A 23,639-nucleotide genomic window follows, 5' to 3' on the forward strand; every position below is an offset into this window, starting at 1 on the left:
ATCCGACAGATAGCTTAATAAAAACACATATTTAAACAGAAAGCCATTACCGTACACGCTGGAAATAAAATAGAGAATTTCACGTGCAACAAGTAAAATATTAAATGCTTTGTTCAAATGAAACATATTTCCCTTTAAGTTTGTATCATTTCAAAGAAATATTTTTAATTCTGAAAATCCATTTGTGCATGTTAAATATTACAAAAAGTAATTTTTGTAGCTCAATGAACGATATAGAAGCATTTAAACATTTCATTTTTATGTAATACATTTGCTGGGTGTAGTAATAAACCCTTCAGATTCGGTATTCTTGGTAAGTATTTCAACGACAAACAACACATAATATACACTAATCCAAACAGTGATAGTATCTAAACAAAAACGTTACCTACATGAAGAGACCATTACCGTCAGCTTAACGTCTCAGGTGTTACATCAATAACCGTATAAAACATGTAAGGTCTTTCTGTCGTACCCTGTGGAGCAAATAAATGTGATAGATCATCCCTTACTATAACACTTATTTTGCATTGTCGCTGACTCGTTACACTTGTGAGTTGTATTACTGTGCCATAACCTTTATGCAGTTTGATGAAATAGGTCTTTTGAAAGGCCTAATTATTCTCACAGTATGGTCTTGGCCTTTAAATAGTCACCCCTCTCACTCAGATGTAATGGCTTTAGATAATAAAATACCAGATAAAATGTTCTTAAAAAAATAATAAAAAATAGTGTCTTAATTATTGTTTTAAATTCAGTGATTCTCTGCAATCAAACTACTTAAAGGATAAAATTAAATTATTAATTTAGGGAAGCCAAAGAAAACTGTTTGAATATAGGAGGGGTCAAAACTTGGCTACATGTATCGCAGTGTAAGAATTTGAATTATAATATGAACTATAATAAAAATTAATTTCTTGCAGTAGGAATTAAACAATCTAAGCATGTTAGAAGCACACTTTCGCTCCACAGAATATGTATATCGTTTACCATCATATTGTGGTAAAGGTTATACATGTTCATGAATATACTTATAAATTGAGGATATAATCATTAAAATGATTATATCAGTGGATAGCATATAGAAAATGGCCATGTCATTAAAATTAATTTTTAAGTATATAATTATAAAAATATAATTATAATTAAGGGCACTGGAATGCCAGCGCCTATACGCAAGAAGTATATCTAAATTTGTTCTATATTTATAACCCCAGGTTGAATGCAAGGTAATGAGCAAGAAGATTTACAAAATCTCGGATAATCCTATATCTTAAGATTTCATGCTCTGTAATAATGATTACTTTGCACTCCTCAGTAGAAATACACCGACAAATATAAAAGCAAAATATTCATATACATACCGGTAAATCTATTCCTACAGACACCAATATATACATGAATTTCCCGCGTATACATTCCATCTACTAGCCCATGTCGACCATATGTGGATTGTAGGTATTTAACATCTACTTTTAGCGTATGGGTGCTGGCATAGCAGCGCCTTTAATTATAATTATATGGTCATGAATATATATCTATATCTTTTACTTGTTTCAGTCATTAGACCGCGTTCATGCTGGGGCACATCTTTGATGAAGTGTAGTCAAACGAATCGATCCAAACTCTTTATTAAAGCCTGGTACTTATTTTATCGGGTTTTTAACGGACCACTAAGTTACAGGCTCATAAAAATACCATCATCGGTTGTCAAGTAGTGGTGGGGGACAATCACAGACGCAAAGACCGATATCATGTATGTATGTATGTATGTATGTATGTATGTATGTATGGAATATAGATATCTACGTTGGGCTTCAATTATCTGCCAAATTCACTCGCAAGGTTCTGGTCGGTATAGTAGAAGACATTTATCCAGGGTGCCTCGCAGTGGGATTGAATCTGGTATCATGTGGGTGGGAAACAAACTTCTCATTCCTTTCGAAATTTTATCCCTAATAGTGGCTTGGAACTTAGCTGTTTTTTCTAGCGTGAGGGAATCCTATGATGGATACCTCTTATGTGTTTAAATGTACACTGTATTTATATGAATGTATATATATATATATATATATATATATATATATATATATATATATATATATATATATATATATATACGTCGTGGAAGGATTCCGACCACCCCCAGGTGACTAAAAGTGGACTGACACATTGCTGTAAAATAAAGAACTGTCAGCAGTTTAAGGTAAGAAGTTCACTATGAGCCGTTGTTCTCTTCGGAGTCGATAAATTAAGTACCAGTAAAACACTGGAGTCGATGTAATCGACTAGTTCCCTCCCCACAAATCCCAGGCCTTGTGCCTATAGTAGAAAGGATTATTATACAATACATGCAACTATAGATCCTTGAAATATCATATCCTTATACTGATACAATCGAAGGTCGGTTTTTCAAAATTATCTGTAAAATTCATTTGCTGCCAAACAGTTTGTACATATAACCTATGTTATTACTATAAATCTAATAAACTAACCTGCCTAGTTTTGCTATTCCAGTGGAAAAGACGGCTGTAACAGCATTTTAAAAAACACAACCTAGTAAACACTGCTTGTCACAGCTGACTAGTTTGTAGAATGCAGTCGGGACTTTTTGAAGCAAAAAGTAAATATGATAAATACTGAATACGATTCAAATCAATCAGTCAAGAAATAGGACGTAGAGGAGAGAAAAATGGATAAACATAAAACAAGAAAATAAGTCAGTTGATAGCAATGCTTTTTTTTATTTCTTTCCAATAGATATATAAATCATTTGGCTTGCCAGATATCAATTCCATCTGCCATTACGAAAATAAACTGTAGCCATCGTTCTTTACCATTGTGGCAATGTGATGTAGGTGCGTGCGAGATGCGTGCAGCCGCCAAAATACGTCAACATTTGTGCTGAGATATATTTTGTGGCCAAACGTCAGCCACTACTAAATCAAGCGGTCACATTCCACACACACACACACACACGTATTGATAGGAGAGACAGGCAAAGATAAAGTTATTTATGTTTTAAAGGGTACGCTTTACTGGGGAGAGGAAGAAAGAAAAAAAGTAAACGGAATTTCCATAAACGCGGATAATTCTCGTGTTTTTATACACATAATCCAAAAATTACAAGTTAAAGATTCTAAAATACAGAGACAAAAATGTAAAATAAAAAAAATTATAAGCCTTCATCTCTGTATTCGTGTTAAATTACGCAACCAAATAATCAAAATCATAGGATATTTCATTATGAACCAATAACACACACACAAACACACACACACACACACACACACACACACAAACTCGCAAACACATTTCTCTCTCTCTCTCACACACACACACACACATTCACACTTGCAAACACGCTCACAGACACACACTCTTACACCCACATATGTTGTGTACCCTCGTGTATATATATTGTTGTTGTTGTTGGCACTCGTCGCTTAAGACGTCGTGGGTTCCAGTTGCTCCGATCAACGGAACAGCCTGTTCGTGAAATTAACGTGCAAGTGGCTGAGCACTCCACAGACACGTGTAACCTTAACGTAGTTCTCGGGGATATTCAGCGTGACACAGTGTGACAAGGCTGACCCTTTGAATTACAGGCACAACAGAAACAGGAAGTAAGAGTGAGAGAAAGTTATGGTGAAAGAGTACAGCAGGGTTCGCCACCATCCCTTGCTGGAGCCTCGTGGAGCTTTAGGTGTTTTCGCTCAATAAACACTCACAACGCCCGGTCTGGGAATCGAAACCGCGATCCTATGACCGCGAGTCCGCTGCCCTAACCACTGGGCCATTGCGCCTCCACTGTATATGTATGTATATATATATATATATATATATATATATATATATATATATATATATATATATATATATATATATATATATATATATATATATATATATATATATATATATATATATATATATATATATATATATATATATATATATATATATATATATATATATATATATATATATATATATATATATATATATATATATATATATATATATATATATATATATATATATATATATATATATATATATATATATATATATATATATATATATATATATATATATATATATATATATATATATATATATATATATATATATATATATATATATATATATATATATATATATATATATATATATATATATATATATATATATATATATATATATATATATATATATATATATATATATATATATATATATATATATATATATATATATATATATATATATATATATATATATATATATATATATATATATATATATATATATATATATATATATATATATATATATATATATATATATATATATATATATATATATATATATATATATATATATATATATATATATATATATATATATATTACAGATAACCAAATTTGACCATTTGTATGTTTAAAGATATACTTCCAGACACATTATATTTGTACTCGAGATATATTGTTGTAGATTATCCACAACAAAATGTATCTATCGTAGAGTAATAAAAATCAAACATCCAGTCAACATCATCGTATTTGGAATGATGACTAGTGATGGTGACGTTACCCTGGGTCAAGAGGGTGTCTGCTAGAAGATCCTATGTCTGGCAGCAGGACTCAGCACCATGCCACACAAGCAGGTGAACCCAGTCGTGTCTGTCAGACAATTTCTGCGACCACATCACCCCTAACATCTGGCTACCTAACTCCCCAGACTGTAACCCTCTTGATTATTATTTGTGGGGTGCACTTGAGCGAGAGACGAACAAAAGTTCTTTTAATACCAAAGATGAACTTAAGGCAAGGATTATGGCAGCATCCACCAACTTAAACAAGACCGTCCGAGGAGTTGCAGTAGATTCCTAAGTTGTCTGGACGCCGTAGTTGAAACCAATGGCGATTTTACTGAATAAATATACTCTTTAGTATTTCAAGATATTTCAATGTAATTTTGGTGCATATATCTTTTAAAATGAGATGTCAGTGTTATTTTCATAATTTGGACGACAGTTTATTCATTACACCCTGTATTATGTGTCTGTGTGTTTATATATATATATATATATATATATATATATATATATATATATATATATATATATATAAATATATATATGTGTGTGTGTGTGTGTGTGTGATATGTATGTGTGCGTGTGATATATATGTATGTGTGTGTGCGTGCGCGCGAAAAAATATATATTCGTTTGCTTCAGTCAGGATAGAGGATTCGTATACACATTCGTTTTCCAGAAGACATGCATCTATAGCCACATTTTATAACATTATTAGAAGTATTGGCACTTATTAGTGTTAATCCGTTTTCTGCGATTACCCATGTTACAACATTCCCTATTGAAGATGAGAGTAGAGAGGGAAGTGCTGTCTCATAGCAAATTCGTTGAAAGATGGGTGACTGTTGGAAGAATGGCCAGTATAAACGGACCAATTCTGAGAATACACTTGTAAAAAAAAAAAAAAAAAACAGAGAAAAAAAGGTAATGTAAAAGGAGAAAGGGCTCTATACCCCTTTCTTGTTTTTTCTGACCAGGCTCCCGTGGTTTTATGGGTTTTTCCACGTGTAACCTTTCCTTTTTCGAAGCGCCTCCCCCTTTGGGAGTTCTACTTATTTATTTATCTATTTATTTATCTATTTATTTATTATATCTTTCTCCGTTTTCTTCCTCTGTTTAGACGAACTTTCCTACCTTTTCGGACAAAACCTTTTGTAACCTTCGTCCTGTCTTTGTCCTTATATGTTTTTAACTGATATTAGCCCTTGTGGCCAATAAAACGAATTAATTATTATTATTATTATTATTGAAAGGGCTAAAGACAGACACTTTCCTCTTTGGCCAAGGCCTCATCAACTTTTTCAAGTTCCACTTGAAAAGGAAGATGAGAGTAGAGAGGGAAGTGCTGTCTCATAGCAAATTCGTTGAAAGGTGGGTGACTGTTGGAAGAATGGCCAGTATAAACGGACCAATTCTGAGAATACACTTGTAAAAAAAAAAAAAAAAAAAAGGCAATGCAAAAGGAGAAAGGGCTCTATACCCCTTTCTTATTTTTTTCTGACCAGGCTCCAGTGGTTTTATGGGTTTTTCCACGTGTAACCTTTCCTTTTTCGAAGCGCCTCCCCCTTCGGGGGTTTCTACTTATTTATTTATCTATTTATTTATCTATTTATTCATTATATCTTTCTCCCTTTTCTTCCTCTGTTTAGACGAACTTTCCTACCTTTTCGGACAAACCTTTTGTAACCTTCGTCCTGTCTTTGTCCTTATATGTTTTTAATTGATATTAGCCCTTGTGGCTAATAAAACGAATTAATTATTATTATTATTAATATTATTATTATTATTATTATTATTATTATTATTATTATTATTATTATTATTATTATTATTATCATTTTTATCATTATTATTATTATTATTATTATTATTATTATTATTATTATTACGACGACGATAATAATGATGATGGTGATGATGGTGATGATGATAATAATAATGATAATAATAATAATAATAATAATAATAATAATAATAATAATAATAATAATAATAATAATAAGACGAAGAAGAACAAGAAACAACAAAAGCTATAAAACAAATGAAATCCAAACTAAAACTAGAACAGCAACGGACCATGATAAAACGATGGCAAGAAAAGCCCCTACATGGTAAATACTGGGCTAAACTAAATGCAAAAGAAATAGACAGAGAAAAATCGCAGCAATGGTCGAGAAGCTCAGGACTCAAAGCAGAGACTGAAGGATTTTTAATTGCTGCACAAGACCAAAGCCTCTCCACAAGAAATTACCAAAAACATATAATGAAACGAAACATAACAAGTAACTGTAGAATATGTGGAGATGGACAAGAAACAATAAATCATATTATCTCTGGCTGCCCAGTCCTGGCTAAGAAGGAATATATTCATAGACACGACAGAGCTGGGACCTATATACACTGGAAGCTATACCAACACCATGGAATAACAACAGAAAAAAGATGGTATAAACACACGCCAGAAAAGGTCAGAGAAAACGAGAAAGCAACCATACTCTGGGATATGCCAATACACACAGATAGAGAAATTAAGGCCAATAGACCAGATATAGTTGTCAAAGATCATGAAGATAAAAAATGCTTTCTAATTGATGTATCAATGCCAGCAGATGACAACGTTTCCCTAAAAGAAATGGAAAAACTTTCAAAATACAAAGACCTGGAAATAGAGGTAACTCGAATGTGGAATCTAAAATCAGAAACAATTCCTATCATAGTAGGTGCCTTAGGTATAATAAAAAAATATTCAGACAAATACATAAGAAAAACACCAGGACTTACAAATATATATAACATACAGAAAATTGCACTACTGGGCACTGCACACGTCCTACGCAAAACACTTTCAATACAGTAACCCTAAGAGCATCACAGCAAACCACAGCACATACCCAAGGCACACAGAGCTGCGCTCGGTAGTGAAGTGAAAGCAGATTATAAAAATAAAACTACTGAACAATAATAATAATAATAATAATAATAATAATAATAATAACAATAATAATAATTGGATTCTACCAAGAATTTGGCAAAAATGAAATAGAGATCAATGCAGCACCGACAGCAGAAAAAAATGGAAGAATTTTGGAAAGAATATGGTCGATTAAGGAGCAATTTCACAAAGGATGTATTAAAATAACTAACAGCATTTGAACAAATCTGGACACCTATAACAACGGAAGAACGGAAGGTCACCCAGGCACTGCGAAATATAAGCAACTACAAGGCACCCGAGCACGACAAGATCCCCAACTTCTGGCTAAAATGTCAAACAGCAATACATAAGATGCTGGCCAAGAAATTCAACAGAAATATAAAATTTACAGACTCATAACTTGTCTATCTACAATTTACAAAGCCTTAACTGCAATAATATCTTTGAGAATGGGTAAGCATTTGGAAAAAAAACAACTTGTTTCCAGAAGAGCAAAAGGGATGTTTCAAGGGTTCATATGGCTGTAAAGATCAGTTATTGATCAATAAAGCTATAATTGAAGACAGCTGAAAGAAAACGAAGGACCTAGAAACACTAGCCATGAACAAATTAGTACCAATAATAATAAAGTATATAAAACATTCCATAAATAAATGGCAAACAGTGCTGCAGCTCTAGACAAAAGAAGGACACTTAAAAACTAAAGCCATCCCCATTAGAAGAGGGATGCTCCAGGGAGACACGTTCTCTCCGCTCCTTTTTTGCTTGACATTGACACCTTTAACTGATATGCTAAACAGAACTGGATGTGGATTACAGAAATACCTATTTCAGAAGCAAGGAAAACTGATACAAATAGCCACAAAACACGAGCAAAACAAAAAATCGTTTTCTGACTTTAAGGAAGTTGAAAAATACAAGAAAGAAGTCATAGTACTTGACAGCTATGAAGAAAAAGAGGCGACAACAAAAGCTGTTAAACAACTGAAATCCAAACTAAAACTGGAGCAACAAAGTATCATGATAAAACGATAGCAAGAAAAGTTCTTACAGAGCAATTATTGAGATAAGCTAAGCAGGAAAGAAATAGTCAAAGCAAAATCTCAAGAATGGCTGAGAAGCTCGGGACTCAAAGCAGACAGAAGGAGTTTTAATTACAGCGCAAGATCAAAGCCTCTCCACGAGAAATCACCAGAAGCATATAATGAAGAAAAATACAGCAAATAACTGCAGAATATGTGGTGATGGGAAAGAAACAATAAATCATATTGTTTCTGGCTACCCAGTCCTGGGTAAGAAGGAATATATTCACAGGCATGACAGAGTTGAAACCTATGTACACTGGAAGCTGGTATAGGCACATCCCAGGAAAGGTCTAAAAAAAATGAGAAAGCAACCATCCTCTGGGGTATGCCAATATATACTAATAGAGAAATCAAGGATAATAGACCGGATATAGTTGTCAGAGATCACCAAGAAAACAAATGCCCTCTAATTTATGTACCAATGTCAACAGATAACAATGTACCTCTAAAAAAAAAACGTAAAAACTCTCAAAATATAAAGATCTGGAAATAGAGGTAACCCGAATGTGGTGCCCCAAGATAGAAACAATCCCTATAATAATAAATGCATTAGGTATGATTAAAAAACACACAGGCAAATACATACCCAAACACTAGGAATTACGAATGTATGTAAACTACAGAAATTAAGACTACTAGGCACCGCGCACATCCTACGTAAAGCACTTTCAATAAAGTGAAAATAAGAGCACCACAACAGACCACAGTTCATACCCAGGGCACACTGTGAAAGTACGTAATAATAATAAGATTTCTGAATAATAATAATAATAATAATAATAATAATAATAATAATAATAATAATAATAATAATAATAATAATGATAATAATAATAATAATAAATAACAAGTAACTGTAGAATGTGTGGAGATGGACAAGAAGCAATAAATCATATTATCTCTGGCTGCCCAGTCCTGGCTAAGAAGGAATATATTCACAGACACGACAGAGCTGGGACCTATATACACTGGAAGCTATGCCAACACTATGGAATAACAACAGAAAAAAGATGGTATAAACACACGCCAGAAAAGGTCAGAGAAAACGAGAAAGCAACCATACTCTGGGATATGCCAATACACACAGATAGAGAAATTAAGGCCAATAGACCAGATATAGTTGTCAAAGATCATGAAGAAAAAAAATGCTTTCTAATTGATGTATCAATACCAACAGATAACAACGTTTCCCTAAAAGAAATGGAAAAACTTTCAAAATACAAAGACCTGGAAATAGAGGTAACTCGAATGTGGAACTAAAAAACAGAAACAATTCCTTTCATAGTGGGCGCATTAAGTATGATAAAAAATATTCAGACAAATGCAAAAGAAAAACACCAGGACTTACAAGTATATATAACATACAGAAAATTGCACTACTGGGCACTGCACACATCGTACGCAAAACACTTTCAATACAGTAACCATAAGAGCATCACAGCAAACCACAGCATATACCCAACGCACACAGAGCTGCGCTCGGTAGTGAAGTGAAAGCACGTTATAAAAATAAAACTACTGAACTATAATAATAATAATAATAATAATAATAATAATAATAATAATAATAATAATAATAATAGAGCAGAAGAATACAACATAGCATGATATGTAAAAAATACCACAGAACCACTATTATTGGAAGTAAGAAGGTCAGGCTTGTGTAGGATGGAAGGTTGCAAAGATAAAGCACTGTACAAGCACTTGAGAATGAATGAAACTGAAAATCGGTGGATTAAGAAAAGAATGCATGGACAATTTCATAGGGATGTTGAAGATAAGACAGGCAGAGAAAAAAGATGGCTATGGATGACGAAAAGTGATTTAAAACTGGAAACGGAGGCACTAATCTGTGCTGCCCAAGAGCAAGCATTAAGTATTAATTACATCAAATACAGAATAGACAACACAGTAGAAAGTGATAAGTGCAGAATTTGTGGACAAAACGGTGAAACCGTATTGCATATTACCAGTCAGTGTACGCCGCTAGCCCGGAAAGAATATGCGACATCATGACAATATAGCAAGGATTGTTCATTGGACACTTTTCAACAAGTATGGTCTTGACAGAGCAAAAATGTGGTACGAACATAAACCCGAAGGCAGCATCGAAAATGATAATGCAAAGATCCTATGCGATTTTATGATTCAGTGCGACCATGAGATAGAGAATAGGAAATCAGACATAGTGTTAATTGAGAAAGAAAGCAAACGATACTGGATCATACATATAGCATGCCCAGCTGACAACAAGGTATGCGATAAGGAAGAAAGAAAAGTCGATAGATATAACAGGTTAGCTGGGAGAAGGGGTTGAAGAGGTCGCTGAAAAAGGTGGATGTAGTACCGATAATTGTCGGAGCCCTGGGAACAGTGAGTAAAAATTTTGAGAAGTACATGGAACAAATAGGGGCTACAATAAGGGTGGAGCACTTGTAGAAATCAGCACTGCTTGGAACCGCTCGAATACTCCGGATGGTGCTCGAAAAATAAGAGGTGTTACTTTAGTTCATTGGTAATGAACAGCCGATACCGCAGTACATTTCCAGCGTTAAAAGCTGTGCAAAGACAATAGTAATGATGATGATAATAATAATAATAATAATAATAATAATAATAATAATAATAATAATAATAATAATAATAATAATAATAATACCTCATTCTCTTATTCCACTAGCTGAATAGAACAAATTACGGTTACAAAATGTTTGACAAGATCATTTCACACTTGCTCTACATGGATTATCTGAAATTATCTTCAAAAGATAGGAAGGATCTGAAAGGACTACTAGTAACTGTGAAAAAATTTTGTGACGACATCAATATGGAATTTGGCCTTGACAAGTGTGCAAAAGCTTCGTTCAAACGTGGTAAACTGACTGCTAATACCACGAACCAACTTGATCATGATATATCTATCAAGGACCTAGACCAAGTATAAGTACCTTGGGATACACGAAGGGAAAGGGATTCAATACAGGTCAATGAAAGAGAAGATCAGGGAAGAGTATTATAGACATGTCAGAATGGTCCTGAAAACGAGCTGAACTCTCAGAATAGAATTGGAGCTATAAAATTCCTGGCGGTACCAGCTGTTCAGTATAGCCTTAATGTCATCCAATGGAATCTGAGTGATCTCCAGCGTATGGACATAAAGACTAGGAAACTGTCGATACTAAACAAGATGCACCATCCAAAATCAGACGTCCACAGGCTCTATTTCCTACGAAAGGAAGGCGGCAGATGTTTAATCCATCTTGAAACGTCTTATAAAACGACCACGATAGTACTCTAAGTGTACATCCAAAGTAACATCGATTGGATGGTACAGCTGGTAAGGAAACACGAACAGAGTAAGAAACTGTAGAGTAAGAAACTGTACTCAATCTCAAAGGAGGCATATAAATACAGACAAAAGCTTAACCTCCCTGATTATGATGATGATGATAAGGAGGATACACCTCTCACTAAGGCAGCAAAAAGGTGTAAAACAAACGCTAAACACAAGAAAGCTTGTAGGAAATATCAAGACTGTGGCAAGAAAAACCAATGCATGGGCAATACCCAAACGAGTTGGAGAAGCTGATGTAGATACGAGAAGAAACCATCAGTGGCTGCAGAGTGTTGGCTTGAAAACCAAAACAGAAGGATTTATTCTGCACAATATCAGTAGCCTCACCCGGAACTATCATGCTAATGTCACACACAATGTCACACACAATAAGATAGCATGATCGAGTTGGTCAATACTTGCACTAGAGCATATGCTATCACTGTAATATCTCATACCCTACGAACTGGTATGAACGCCATCTAGAGCCAGTCACTGAAGGAGAGATTGTTACTATTCTATGGAATTATGAGATATAAACAGACAGGCAAATAAATGCTAACAAATCAGGCATCGTTATCAAAGCTGTTGATTGATATGACAGTGCTTACTGATAGAAGCATCTCAGTGAAGGAATTTGAAAAACTGTTGAAATATAAGGACCTTGAGACTGAGATATATAGAACATGGCAATTAAAACAAAAAAATATTCCTGTTGTTGTAGGTGCCCTGGGAATGCTGAAGAAAGGTACTAACAAATTTTTGACCAGATCCCTGAGAAACCAGCAAACTAGGTGACTCAAAAAATTGTGTTGACATCAACCACCCACACTCTTAAGAACTTTCTCTCCATCTAATATATATACGTGCCTTAGGTCTCTGGTTGAGATCCGGTCGGTAGATGAAATAAAATGCAAATCAATCGGATACACTACTACTACTACTACTACTACTACTACTACTACTACTACTGATGATGATGATGATGATGATGATGGTAATTATTATTGAGTGAGGGAGCAGCGTATGTCTTCAAAGTGACGCTGGGGTACAAATATATGAAGCCCAATATGCCCAACATGACTACCCGTCCGATAAGAGTGCATCAAGCACGTGCATTACAGCCATATGTGTGCGACATGGTGACCACATATCAAGAGAAATAACACATGACCTTGCAGGTGGGGTCCAGTTACAATTTTCTTTAGCTCGAGTATCTCATAACGCTTCAAAGATCTCTGAATGAGGGTTTTTTAAGGATGATGAATGAAACACCCATGCTTTATTCAAACGCCAAAGAATTCCTCTCAATTCATGTTTGTGATGCTCCCTCACCACATCTGCTCGTTATTAGAGATGCACTAATCGTCAGCCACTAAGGGACATGTCCAACTGATTAAGATCAAGCAAATCTGTGGTATTGAGCAGAATATTTGCTGTAGCCCATCTTTTTGCACTAATTTTATACCCATACTCTGTTCTGTTAATTTCACTTGTAAGGGGCATTAGGGCTATGCAAAAAATTAGCGGTGAAAGTGAGTCACCTTGGAAAATGTCACAGTTGACATCAATATTGTTTATATTCAATACTCCATTACAGTGATATAAATGGAGATTAGTATTTCACACTGACATGTGCTTCAGGAAGTTTGAAATCACAGGAGAAATTTTGAAAATATCCAGTGATTTCAAGATCTATGAATTCAGTATGCTGTCAAAAGCCTTCTTATAATCAAACCATGTAGAACAGAGATTTCTGCGTTTGTTATGACAGTTCTCAAGGATCATGCGATTGATTAGAAGTTGATCTTTGAATCCCTATGAGCCCCGTCGGTACTCTTTTTGTTCAGTGGGGAAAATACCATTCTGTTCCATAAACCCTAATGCGCCACAGACTAATGCACCACAGACCCTAATGCACCGAATATTACTAGTAAAACCCTTACAGTTTTTATATTCGAAATTATCATCTCAAATTTTAAAGGATTGTATTTTTTAAATTTTTCGTTTTCTTTCTTCACAGATCTGGAATCAATCGCACAATCTCGTAAGTAAATTCGTTCTTCTTTGTCTATTATTATTATTATCATTATTATTATTATTATTATTATTATTATTATTATTATTATTATTATTATTGAGTGAGAGAGCAGTGCATGCCGTCAAAGTGACGTAAAATATACGAAGCCCAATATACCCATCATGACTACCTGTCTGATAAGGGTACACCAGGCACATGCATCACAACCATATGTGCACATGGTGATCTCATATCAAGATAAACAGTGCATGACCTCGCAGGTGGGGTCCAGTTAGAATTTTCTTCAGGTCGAGTAGCCCATCCCGCTCAAAAGGTCCCTGAATAAGGTTTGTTTAAGGATGTTGAGCAAAACACCCATGTTTCCAAAGGTGAATTATTCAAACCCCAAAGAATTCTTCTCAACACATGGCTATGATGCTCCCCCGCTACTTCTGCTCATGATCAGAGATGCACAGATCGCCAGCCACCAAGGAACATGCTCAACTGGTTAAGGTCAAACAACTGACAAGCAAATCTGTGGTATTAAGCAGAATATTTGCTGTAGCCCATTTTTTATACCATGACAAAACAATGTACATGATAACACTTCCAATCAATTAAGATCAGAAGCCATGAGAGCCACTACTTGGTACTGCATCCGGGCTATTATTATTATTATTATTATTATTATTATTATTATTATTATTATTATTATTATTATTCGATTTGACTCAAGATCGGTCTAATACCTGGTAGAATTTATGTGGGTAACAAGTTACTACTTGTAACCTTAGGTATCCAAAGATTTCAATAATCTTTCAAGTGCTCAAAACCCTTCTGATAAACTTCCCTGTTACTAAAAGGCAAACTTTTTATAGAAGATCTGCACAATACTTAGTCTTGGCACTTTTTGACACCATTCCTTTCTCCTTCAACAATTTTCTATATTCTTAATCACAGACCCTAATGCACCGAATATTACAAGTACAACCCTTACAGTTTTCATATTCCAAATTATCACCTCAAATTTTGAGGGATTGTATTTTTTTTAATTTTTCGTTTTCTTTCTTCACAGATATGGAATCAATCGACCATCTTGGTAAGTAAATTCGTTCTTCTTTGTCTATTATTGTTGTATCTGGCTTATTATTTTTCTATTTTTTTATCCGCTTGAATCGGAAAATCTCATAAAATCTAGCATTTTTTCCAACACAAGTACTCTTTCTACCCGATGATTATACCAAGTACTTCCAGCTTCAAACCACCATTCTGACAAACCCTCCAGTGCAAAACTTACACAACTTTGTCATGCCTCAATTTCTTATATTCTCCCCGAGCTATCTGGCGGGGGGGGGGGGCGTTATGCAACAGTACGTGGTATTGTTTCATTCAAAATTCCACATACTCTACCTTTTGTTGACACCTTCATACATATATTTTCACATGTTGTCTACAGCACTTGGTTTTGAACTGCTATAATAAGGCTCTCTGTTTCTTTTTCAATTGTCTTTTTCTAAACCTAGATTTTTGTTTCACATTATATCCCCAGTGGCTTTTCAACACCGACGATGCAAAGGTTTCTCATCTTCTCAATCTGCATAACATGCTCTCTGTGAATTTCGGTCTTGTCCTTTTATCCTATTTCACACTTAATCACCTCTTCTTTACTCACTGTATTTAGTAATTTCTCTGTCCGTCTGTACACAGCATTTAGTAATGTCCGTCTGTACACCCTCTTCTACAACAATTAAAACTCTTCCACCCTGGTCTTTCTTCATGTACAACCGATTAATATCAGCTTTCATATGGTGGGCACCATACATTGTTAAGAGTTAAGTTTTTCTGTCAAGTTTCTGTATGTCGCTTTTTATCCAGTCTACGATTCCAACTCCATATCTTATTACCGGCACTGCTCTTGAATTTATCGCTTCAATAACATTTTTTTGAATTCAGCTTTGACTATTTTCTCACTGTCCTTGTATATTACCTACTACTACTACTACTACTACTACTACTACTACTACTGCTACTACTACTACTACTTCTTCTTCTTCTTCTTCTTCTTCTTCTTCTTCTTCTTCTTCTTCTTCTTCTTCTTCTTCTTCTTCTTCTTCTTCTTCTTCTTCTTCTTCTTCTTCTTCTTCTTCTTCTTCTTCTTCTTCTTCTTCTTCTTCTTCTTCTTCTTCTTCTATGTTTGACTTTGATTAGTATTTGTACAAGTTGACTCCAAGTCACATCCAGAGACCGCAAGAGACAACAAATTAGAAGTTCATGTTTGTGTCATGTCTAGCGTGTCATATATTTGGTCTTGCACATAGTATTGTTCTAGAGAATGTTTAAGGAAACATAAGAAAATTATGAGTTTGCTTTAAAATTTGAGATTACATAGACAGTATTTTACATAGGATATGGGCAGTTCCCATGAGCACTATGCTTTGAATTTCTGCAATTTTGGGGTTTCCTGGTATCTGAGCTTGGCAGGAATCAGCCCGTTTTGCTGTCATTCCTAGGGCTTCTATGATAATAGGTATTGTTTTAGTCTTGAGGTTCCACATTTTGCCAATTGCTACTTCAAGATCTTTACACTTGCTCAGTTTTTGGTAGGTCTTGACAGATAAATTTATGTTTATTGAGACAGCCATATAAATGAGGGAGTATGATTTTTATCTGAAGTCTTTCAATATAATGTCTGGCCTATTCTCATCTATCTTTCTGTCAGTTTGAACGATGAAGTTCCAGAGGAGTGAGAAGTGATCATTTTCAAGCACTGGAGGTGGTTTGTGTTCCTACCAGTTTTTATCATGGGGCAGGTCCAGGTTTTCGAAAATTACTGTACTGCTCTATTATGCCTGTTGAAATATTCTGTAGGTGCAGGAAGACTGCACATGGAGACAACATGATCAATGGTTTCATTTTGTTGTTTACATACTCGACATGTTGGGTTACTGCCGTTTTTTAATATGTTGGCCTGGTAGCTCCTTGTAGGTAGGCATTGATCTTGGGCTGCAATGATAAACCCTTCTGTTTCTGATTTTAAGCCAGAAGACACTAACTATTGATGGGTAAGGGCTTTGTCAATATCGGCTCTCTTTGGATATTTGCCATTGAGAAGGTTTTCTTGCCATTTATCAGTAAGAATATCTAAGGCAGCAGTTTTAGCACGGGTTTTCATACGCTTAGCTTTTTCTGTGCTTGTTTCCAGTACGTCTAATTCAGGGATTTGTTGTATTTGGAATTCACTTAGATATTCCCTGTTTTGTTACTGAGTATGATGCTTTCTTGCTTTCATGCTTTGAGTCAAGTTTTAACATCCAGTCGTAAGAGTTTTTCAGGTAGGTGTTTAGGCCAATTATTATTATTATTATTATTGTTATTATTATTATTATTATTAAGTCAAAATTAAAAGAAGAGTGCCATTTGCTATCTTGTGAACAATATTTCGACATCTCGCGTGTCTTCCACTGGTTCAAAAATAAATTTGTCAATCTACTTCATTTTGGTTAATATAGAAAAGATTGAGGTAACTCCTCCTGAAGATATAGAGTCAAAATTAGAAGAAGAGTGCCATTTGCTATCTTGTGAACAATATTTCGACATCTCACGTGTCTTCCTTTCTATATTATTATTATTATTATTATTATTATTATTATTATTATTATTATTATTATTATTATTATTATTATTATTATTATTATTATTATTATTATTATTATTATTATTATTATTATTATTATTATTATTATTATTATTATTTTATGTTTGACTTTTGTTTTGCATTTGTACAAGTTGGATCCAAGTCTCACCCAGAGACCTCAAGAGACAACAAGTTAGAAGTTCATGCAGTTATTATGCCTAGGGTACCATATATTTGGATTTGTACATAGTGTTGTTATAGAGAATGTTTAAGAAATCACAAGAAAATTATGTGTTTGTTTTAAAATTCGAGATCACATAGACAGTATTTTACGTAGGATATGGGCAGTTCCCATGAGCACTATCTTTTGAACTTCAGCCTTTTTGGGGTTTCCTGGTATCTGAGCTAGGTAGTAATCAGCCCGTTTCGCTGTCATTCCCAGGGCACCTATGACAATAGGTATTGTTTTAGTCTTCAGGTTCCACATTTTGCTAATTTCTATTTCAAGATCTTTATATTTGCTCAGTTTTTGGTAGGTCTTGACAGATACGTTTATATCGATTGGGACAGTCATATCAATGAGGAGGCATGATTTGTGTCTGAAGTCTTTCAGTATGATGTCTGGCCTATTTGCATCTATCTTTCTGTCAGTTTGAATGGTGAAGTTCCAGAGGAGTGCGATGAGATCATTTTCAAGTACTAGGGGTGGTTTGTGTTCCCACCAGTTTTTATCATGGGGCAAGTCCAGGTTTTTGCATATTACCCAGTGAATATATTGTGCAGCTCTATTATGCCTGTTGAGATACTCTGTAGGCGCAAGCAGACTGCACATGGAGACAACATGATCGATGGTCTCATTTTGTTGTTGGCATATACGACATAATGGGGAGCTGCCGTTCTTTAATATGTTGGCCTGGTAGTTCTTTGTAGGTAGGCATTGATCTTGGGCTGCTATGATAAACCCCTCTGTTTCTGATTTCAAGCCAGAGGCTTTTAGCCATTGATGGGTAAGGGCTTTGTCAATATCTGCATTATTCGCTCTCTTTGGATATTTGCCATTGAGAGGTTTTCCATGCCATTTTTCAGTCATAATATCTAAGGCAGCAATTTTAGCACGAGTTTTCAAGCGCTTAGCTTTTTCTGCGGGTGTTTCTAGTTCGTCTAATTCTTGAATTTGTTGCAATTGGAATTCACTTAGATATTCCTTTGCCTGTTTTGTTACTGAGTAAGATGCTTTCTTGCTTTCATGTTTTGAGACAAGTTTTAGCATCCAGTCTTCAGAGTTTTTCAGATAGGTGTCTAGGCCAATTGTTTCTACCTTCATTGTTAATGCCAGCTGTAGAAGTCCACGGCCTCCCTCTTTTCTTGGCAGATAAATACGTTCTATATCTGCCTTAGGGTGGTGCATTCTATGCATTGTCAACAGTTTTCGTATTTTTCTGTCAACATTACATATTTCAGTAATTGACCAGTTAACGATATTGAAACTGTAAGTCACGACTGGTATGGCTAGAACATTGATCGCTTCGATCCTGTTTCTTGCGTTCAGCTCTGTCTTCAGTATTGCTCTCATTATTATTATTACTATTATTATTATTATTATTATTATTATTATTATTATTATTATTATTATTATTATTATTTCACAAGTTCTATTATTGTTTGAGGAGGATTTGTTATTTCCAGTAAAGTTCCTATTACTCTGTTAACTTTTCATATTCGTAGTGTCCCTCTTATCTGTATTTCACATTACTATGCTTATTTATTTCCTTTTTTCCATCGTTCCTATCGTTTCTCACTATCCTGTATTCATTCTTCTTCCTATTATTATACGGTTCTGTAATGGCACTATCATAGTCCGCACTCACACCATTAATAAGTATATACAATGGAACCTCGATTTACGAACACCTCGCATCACGAACAAATCGGTTTACGAACAATTTTTCGAAAGTTAAAATGTCTCTGGTTGCAAACGGTATCTCGAATAACGGATATGCAAACCGGCAAGAACGGTTGGCGACAAGCTGGGAGTATCAGAGGTAAAGCTCAGTTACGTTTTAACTTTCGCTCAGTGTACATCCCTGCTCGAATTCGCCGTGCCTTCTCTTCAATTTCCAATGAGAAAAATAGTTTCGGTTTACGAACATTTCGGGTCCAAAGTTTTTCTTCATAATCTATCAAAGTTTTCCATCAAGCTAGAATGGTACCAGATTTAGATAAAGTGGAGTTCCTTGTGACAAATATCGCAGCCTTATTTAACAGCATGAATTTCATGCATAATTCTGAAGAGTCGATGTTCGATTGTATTAGTGTGATACCTCAGGAATGTATGGTTGAATTTATCATATAATAATATAGCAATACACATGAAATCGAATATGAATGAAGCAATAACGATTTGCTGCAACCATTCTCCTTGTGAATAATTACATACATACATACATATATACATACATACATATATACATACATACATACATACATCCATCCATCCATACATACATACATACATATATATATATATATATATATATATATATATATATATATATATATATATATATATATATATATATATATATATGGTTCCAGGTAAATTCCACCGAGGTAAATTCCACCGAGGTAAATTCCACCACGGAAAATTCCATCAGGTAAATTTCAACATAGGTAAATTCCACCACGGTATATTCCACTATGATAAATTCCACCTATGGACAGTCTTCCAATATAAGCTACTCCCACTAATAATCACCGTGGTCAGTTTCTCTAGACAGTGGGTCAATACCTATGATATTTAATCTGTCTGTCTCTCAAGTTTTAAGAAGAGAGAGAGAGAGAGTCTGAAGGTGAGATAGAAAATAATCTTTATAATCTATTTGAATCGAGATGAGATCACTCCCATCAAGCAAGAATCTATGAAAAAGACTCATCACAAAATTTCCAAAAATAATATAATTTGGGATAAAGAAAGAAAAGATTAAATTTTAGCACACATTTTATTGTAACAATAGGATAAAAAACATAACAGCGAGTACATTGAGAAGCAGAGTTAGGATACAAAAGTTTAATTTATTTATTGTTTCTTTTCTTTCGTGGTCAAATATTGTAACATCGGGTTTATTGTTTTCTATGTGGTTTGGTGTTATTACTGGGCTATCTACTAAAATCGTAACCTTTTCACATGTTACCTTTTCTATTTGTACGTTTCTGATTTTCTGTTTTTTTGATATGTTCTATTGCTGTAGTAGGTTTGCAAAGATTACATTGTTTCTGCCTCGTAAATAATGTATAATATTTTTTTTATCTATCATTGAGTATTTGCTTTGTTTTATAAATTTCAATGAGTCTTTTTTTTTATACTTCTTCCTCATTCAGGTGTTTAAAGTATTCCTTAATTATTTTTTCTCCCTCGTATTTTTGTATTCATTGACATAATTGATATTATTTTTTATGCATTCTTTTTTTATTTCCATAATATCGTAACCCATATAATAATAATAATAATAATAATAATAATAATAATAATAATAATAATAATAATAATAATAATAATAATGATAATAGTAATTTCACCTATGGTGAAATTTACCATGGTGAAATATACCGTGGTGGATTTTACCGCGGTGGAATTTAACGGTCACCATATATATATATATATATATATATATATATATATATATATATATATCCAAAGTTTTAAATTTATACATTTAATAAAGAGATTTGACACCGATGTTTAATTTATATCCATGTATTCATCCAATGTAAACATTTCTGTTTGGATGAATACATGGATATAAATTAAACATCGCTGTCAAATCTCTTTATGAAATGTATAAATTTAAAACTTTGGATACATAAACAAGGAGAACGATCCTTAAGGAATCTAATTTAAATCTTTTGAGGTGAAATCTTATGCTATATTGGTAACGATTACAGAGTTTACTTTGAAAAATTATATATATATATATATATATATATATATATATATATATATATATATATAATTGAAAATATAGTGTCAAAAAGAAAGAGTACCGTTAGATAGCTATTTAATAAAAACTACACATGTTTCGATACAACATAGATCAACATATACACAGGGTTTAAATTAAGCAACGGTTTACCTGTATAATGGGATCCATTTGTATCTCTTCAGGTGATATACAATCGTTGTCCCTGTTAGTAAACCTTTGAGTTCGACGCTAACACACACACGCACACACATACACACACATATATATGTTTACATACACACGCACACATATATATATATACACACACGTATATATATATATATATATATATATATATATATATATATATATATATAATATATATAAACAGCAAGGCGCAAGTTAATACCATAAAGAAATAATTCAATCGTCACTAAATGTGACTGAAGGATGACGAGGCACTTTCATTGCTAGAAATAGGAATATATATATATATATATATATATATATATATATATATATATATATATACAAAAGACGAAGACAGGTGTATAAACGACAATCAGGTGTATTAGTTTGACGCTCGGAAAGGTGAGAAAGTCTTTTACGTTTCGACTCTTCATCAGAAAGGAATACGCGGAAATAAACAGGAGAATAAAAAAAATTTGGGAGTTAGCAGTCAATCATAGCGACTGTCTATCTATCTATCTATCTATCTATCTATCTATCTATCTATCTATCTATCTATCTATCTATCTATCTATACACACCCACACATATTTATATATATATTTATATATATGTGTGTGTGTGCGTGTGTGTGTATGCACACATACGTATATATATATGTATATATATATATATATATATATATATATATATACATATATTTGTGTGTGTGTGTATATATACGTACATATGTGTGTATATATATATATATATATATATATATATATATATATATATATAAATATAAATATATATATATACGGTTATATGTGTATATGCACACATGATGCATGTGTATAAAAACAGATACATGAGTATATATATAAATTATACACGTATACTCACATAAACACACGCGCACACAAGCTCTCACACACATATATCCTATCTTTTCCTTTTTTTATCCCTTACTTGTCTCCGTCATTGGACTGTAGCCATGTTAGGGCAGTGTCTTGAAGGGTTTTAATAGGAAAAAAATCAACCCAAGTAATTAGATTTGCTACTTATTTTATTGGTCACTTATGCCGAGCCGATGAGTTACGGGGTATAAACAAAGAAACACCGGTTGTCAGGCGGTGATGGGAAAAACACACACACACACACACACACACACACACACACACACTCACTACTAACATATAAGGTATAAAGAGGTGAACACACCAACACCAGTTGTAACGCAGTGTGGAGGACAGAGACACAAAGACAGACAGACAGATATCCACACACACACACACACACACACACACACACACACACACACACACAAATCCACTGAAGTCTTTGACGGCGTGAAGCTATAATGCAAGACACTTTCCGATCGTGCCACGCAGTGGAACTGAACCTGGAAGCATATAGTTGTATATATGTGCTTATACGAAATTCACTCACAAAGAATTGTGTAGGCCCTAGGTGATAGCACTTGACCAAGGTGCCATGCAACAGAACTGAACTAAAAACCAGGTGGTTGCAAAGCGAGCTTCTTAACTACGATGGGATGTGAATGATGTCAGTGAACGCATGTGTTTCGTTGTCGTTTCAGTGCAACGCCTAAGCAAACCTAATATATATTAGATATTGCACATCAAAAATTCATTTTAGGAGAGAAGGCATTGTGGGAAAACCAAAATATTAAATTAATGTAGCTATTCCCGCAACACTATTTACAAACAGAATGAAGAATTTTGAGTTCATCTCGAACAGAAAAATTATCTATAGTACGCTTCTTTGCAGTTCTAAATTCAATATAAATTATCTTGCCCCAATATTCTACATCAGTCCGTTGATCTATTGTGTAGATCTGACCTCAGATTGCAGAAATTAAGTACACGGGCTTCACACAT

At 33.9% G+C, this 23,639-nt stretch overlaps 1 protein-coding gene across 3 annotated transcripts in view; it reads left to right on the forward strand.

The window, feature by feature from the left end:
• The window catches only part of LOC106877887 (uncharacterized), a 168,405-nt gene that overhangs the window by 55,168 nt on the left and 89,598 nt on the right, over positions 1–23,639 (forward strand). For 2 of the 3 annotated variants that reach the window (XM_014927039.3, XM_014926964.3), the window contains exons 5-6: positions 13,978–14,001; positions 15,050–15,073. The exons of the other annotated variant lie outside the window; for it this stretch is intronic. In XM_014927039.3, the coding sequence (XP_014782525.2) occupies positions 13,978–14,001; positions 15,050–15,073 (48 nt within the window). The remainder of the gene's footprint in view (positions 1–13,977; positions 14,002–15,049; positions 15,074–23,639) is intronic. 3 annotated transcript variants of the gene reach the window in all.

The sequence above is a fragment of the Octopus bimaculoides genome, chromosome 4, assembly GCF_046866305.1.
Source record: "Octopus bimaculoides isolate indiv1 chromosome 4, ASM4686630v1, whole genome shotgun sequence".
NCBI lineage: Eukaryota > Metazoa > Mollusca > Cephalopoda > Octopoda > Octopodidae > Octopus > Octopus bimaculoides.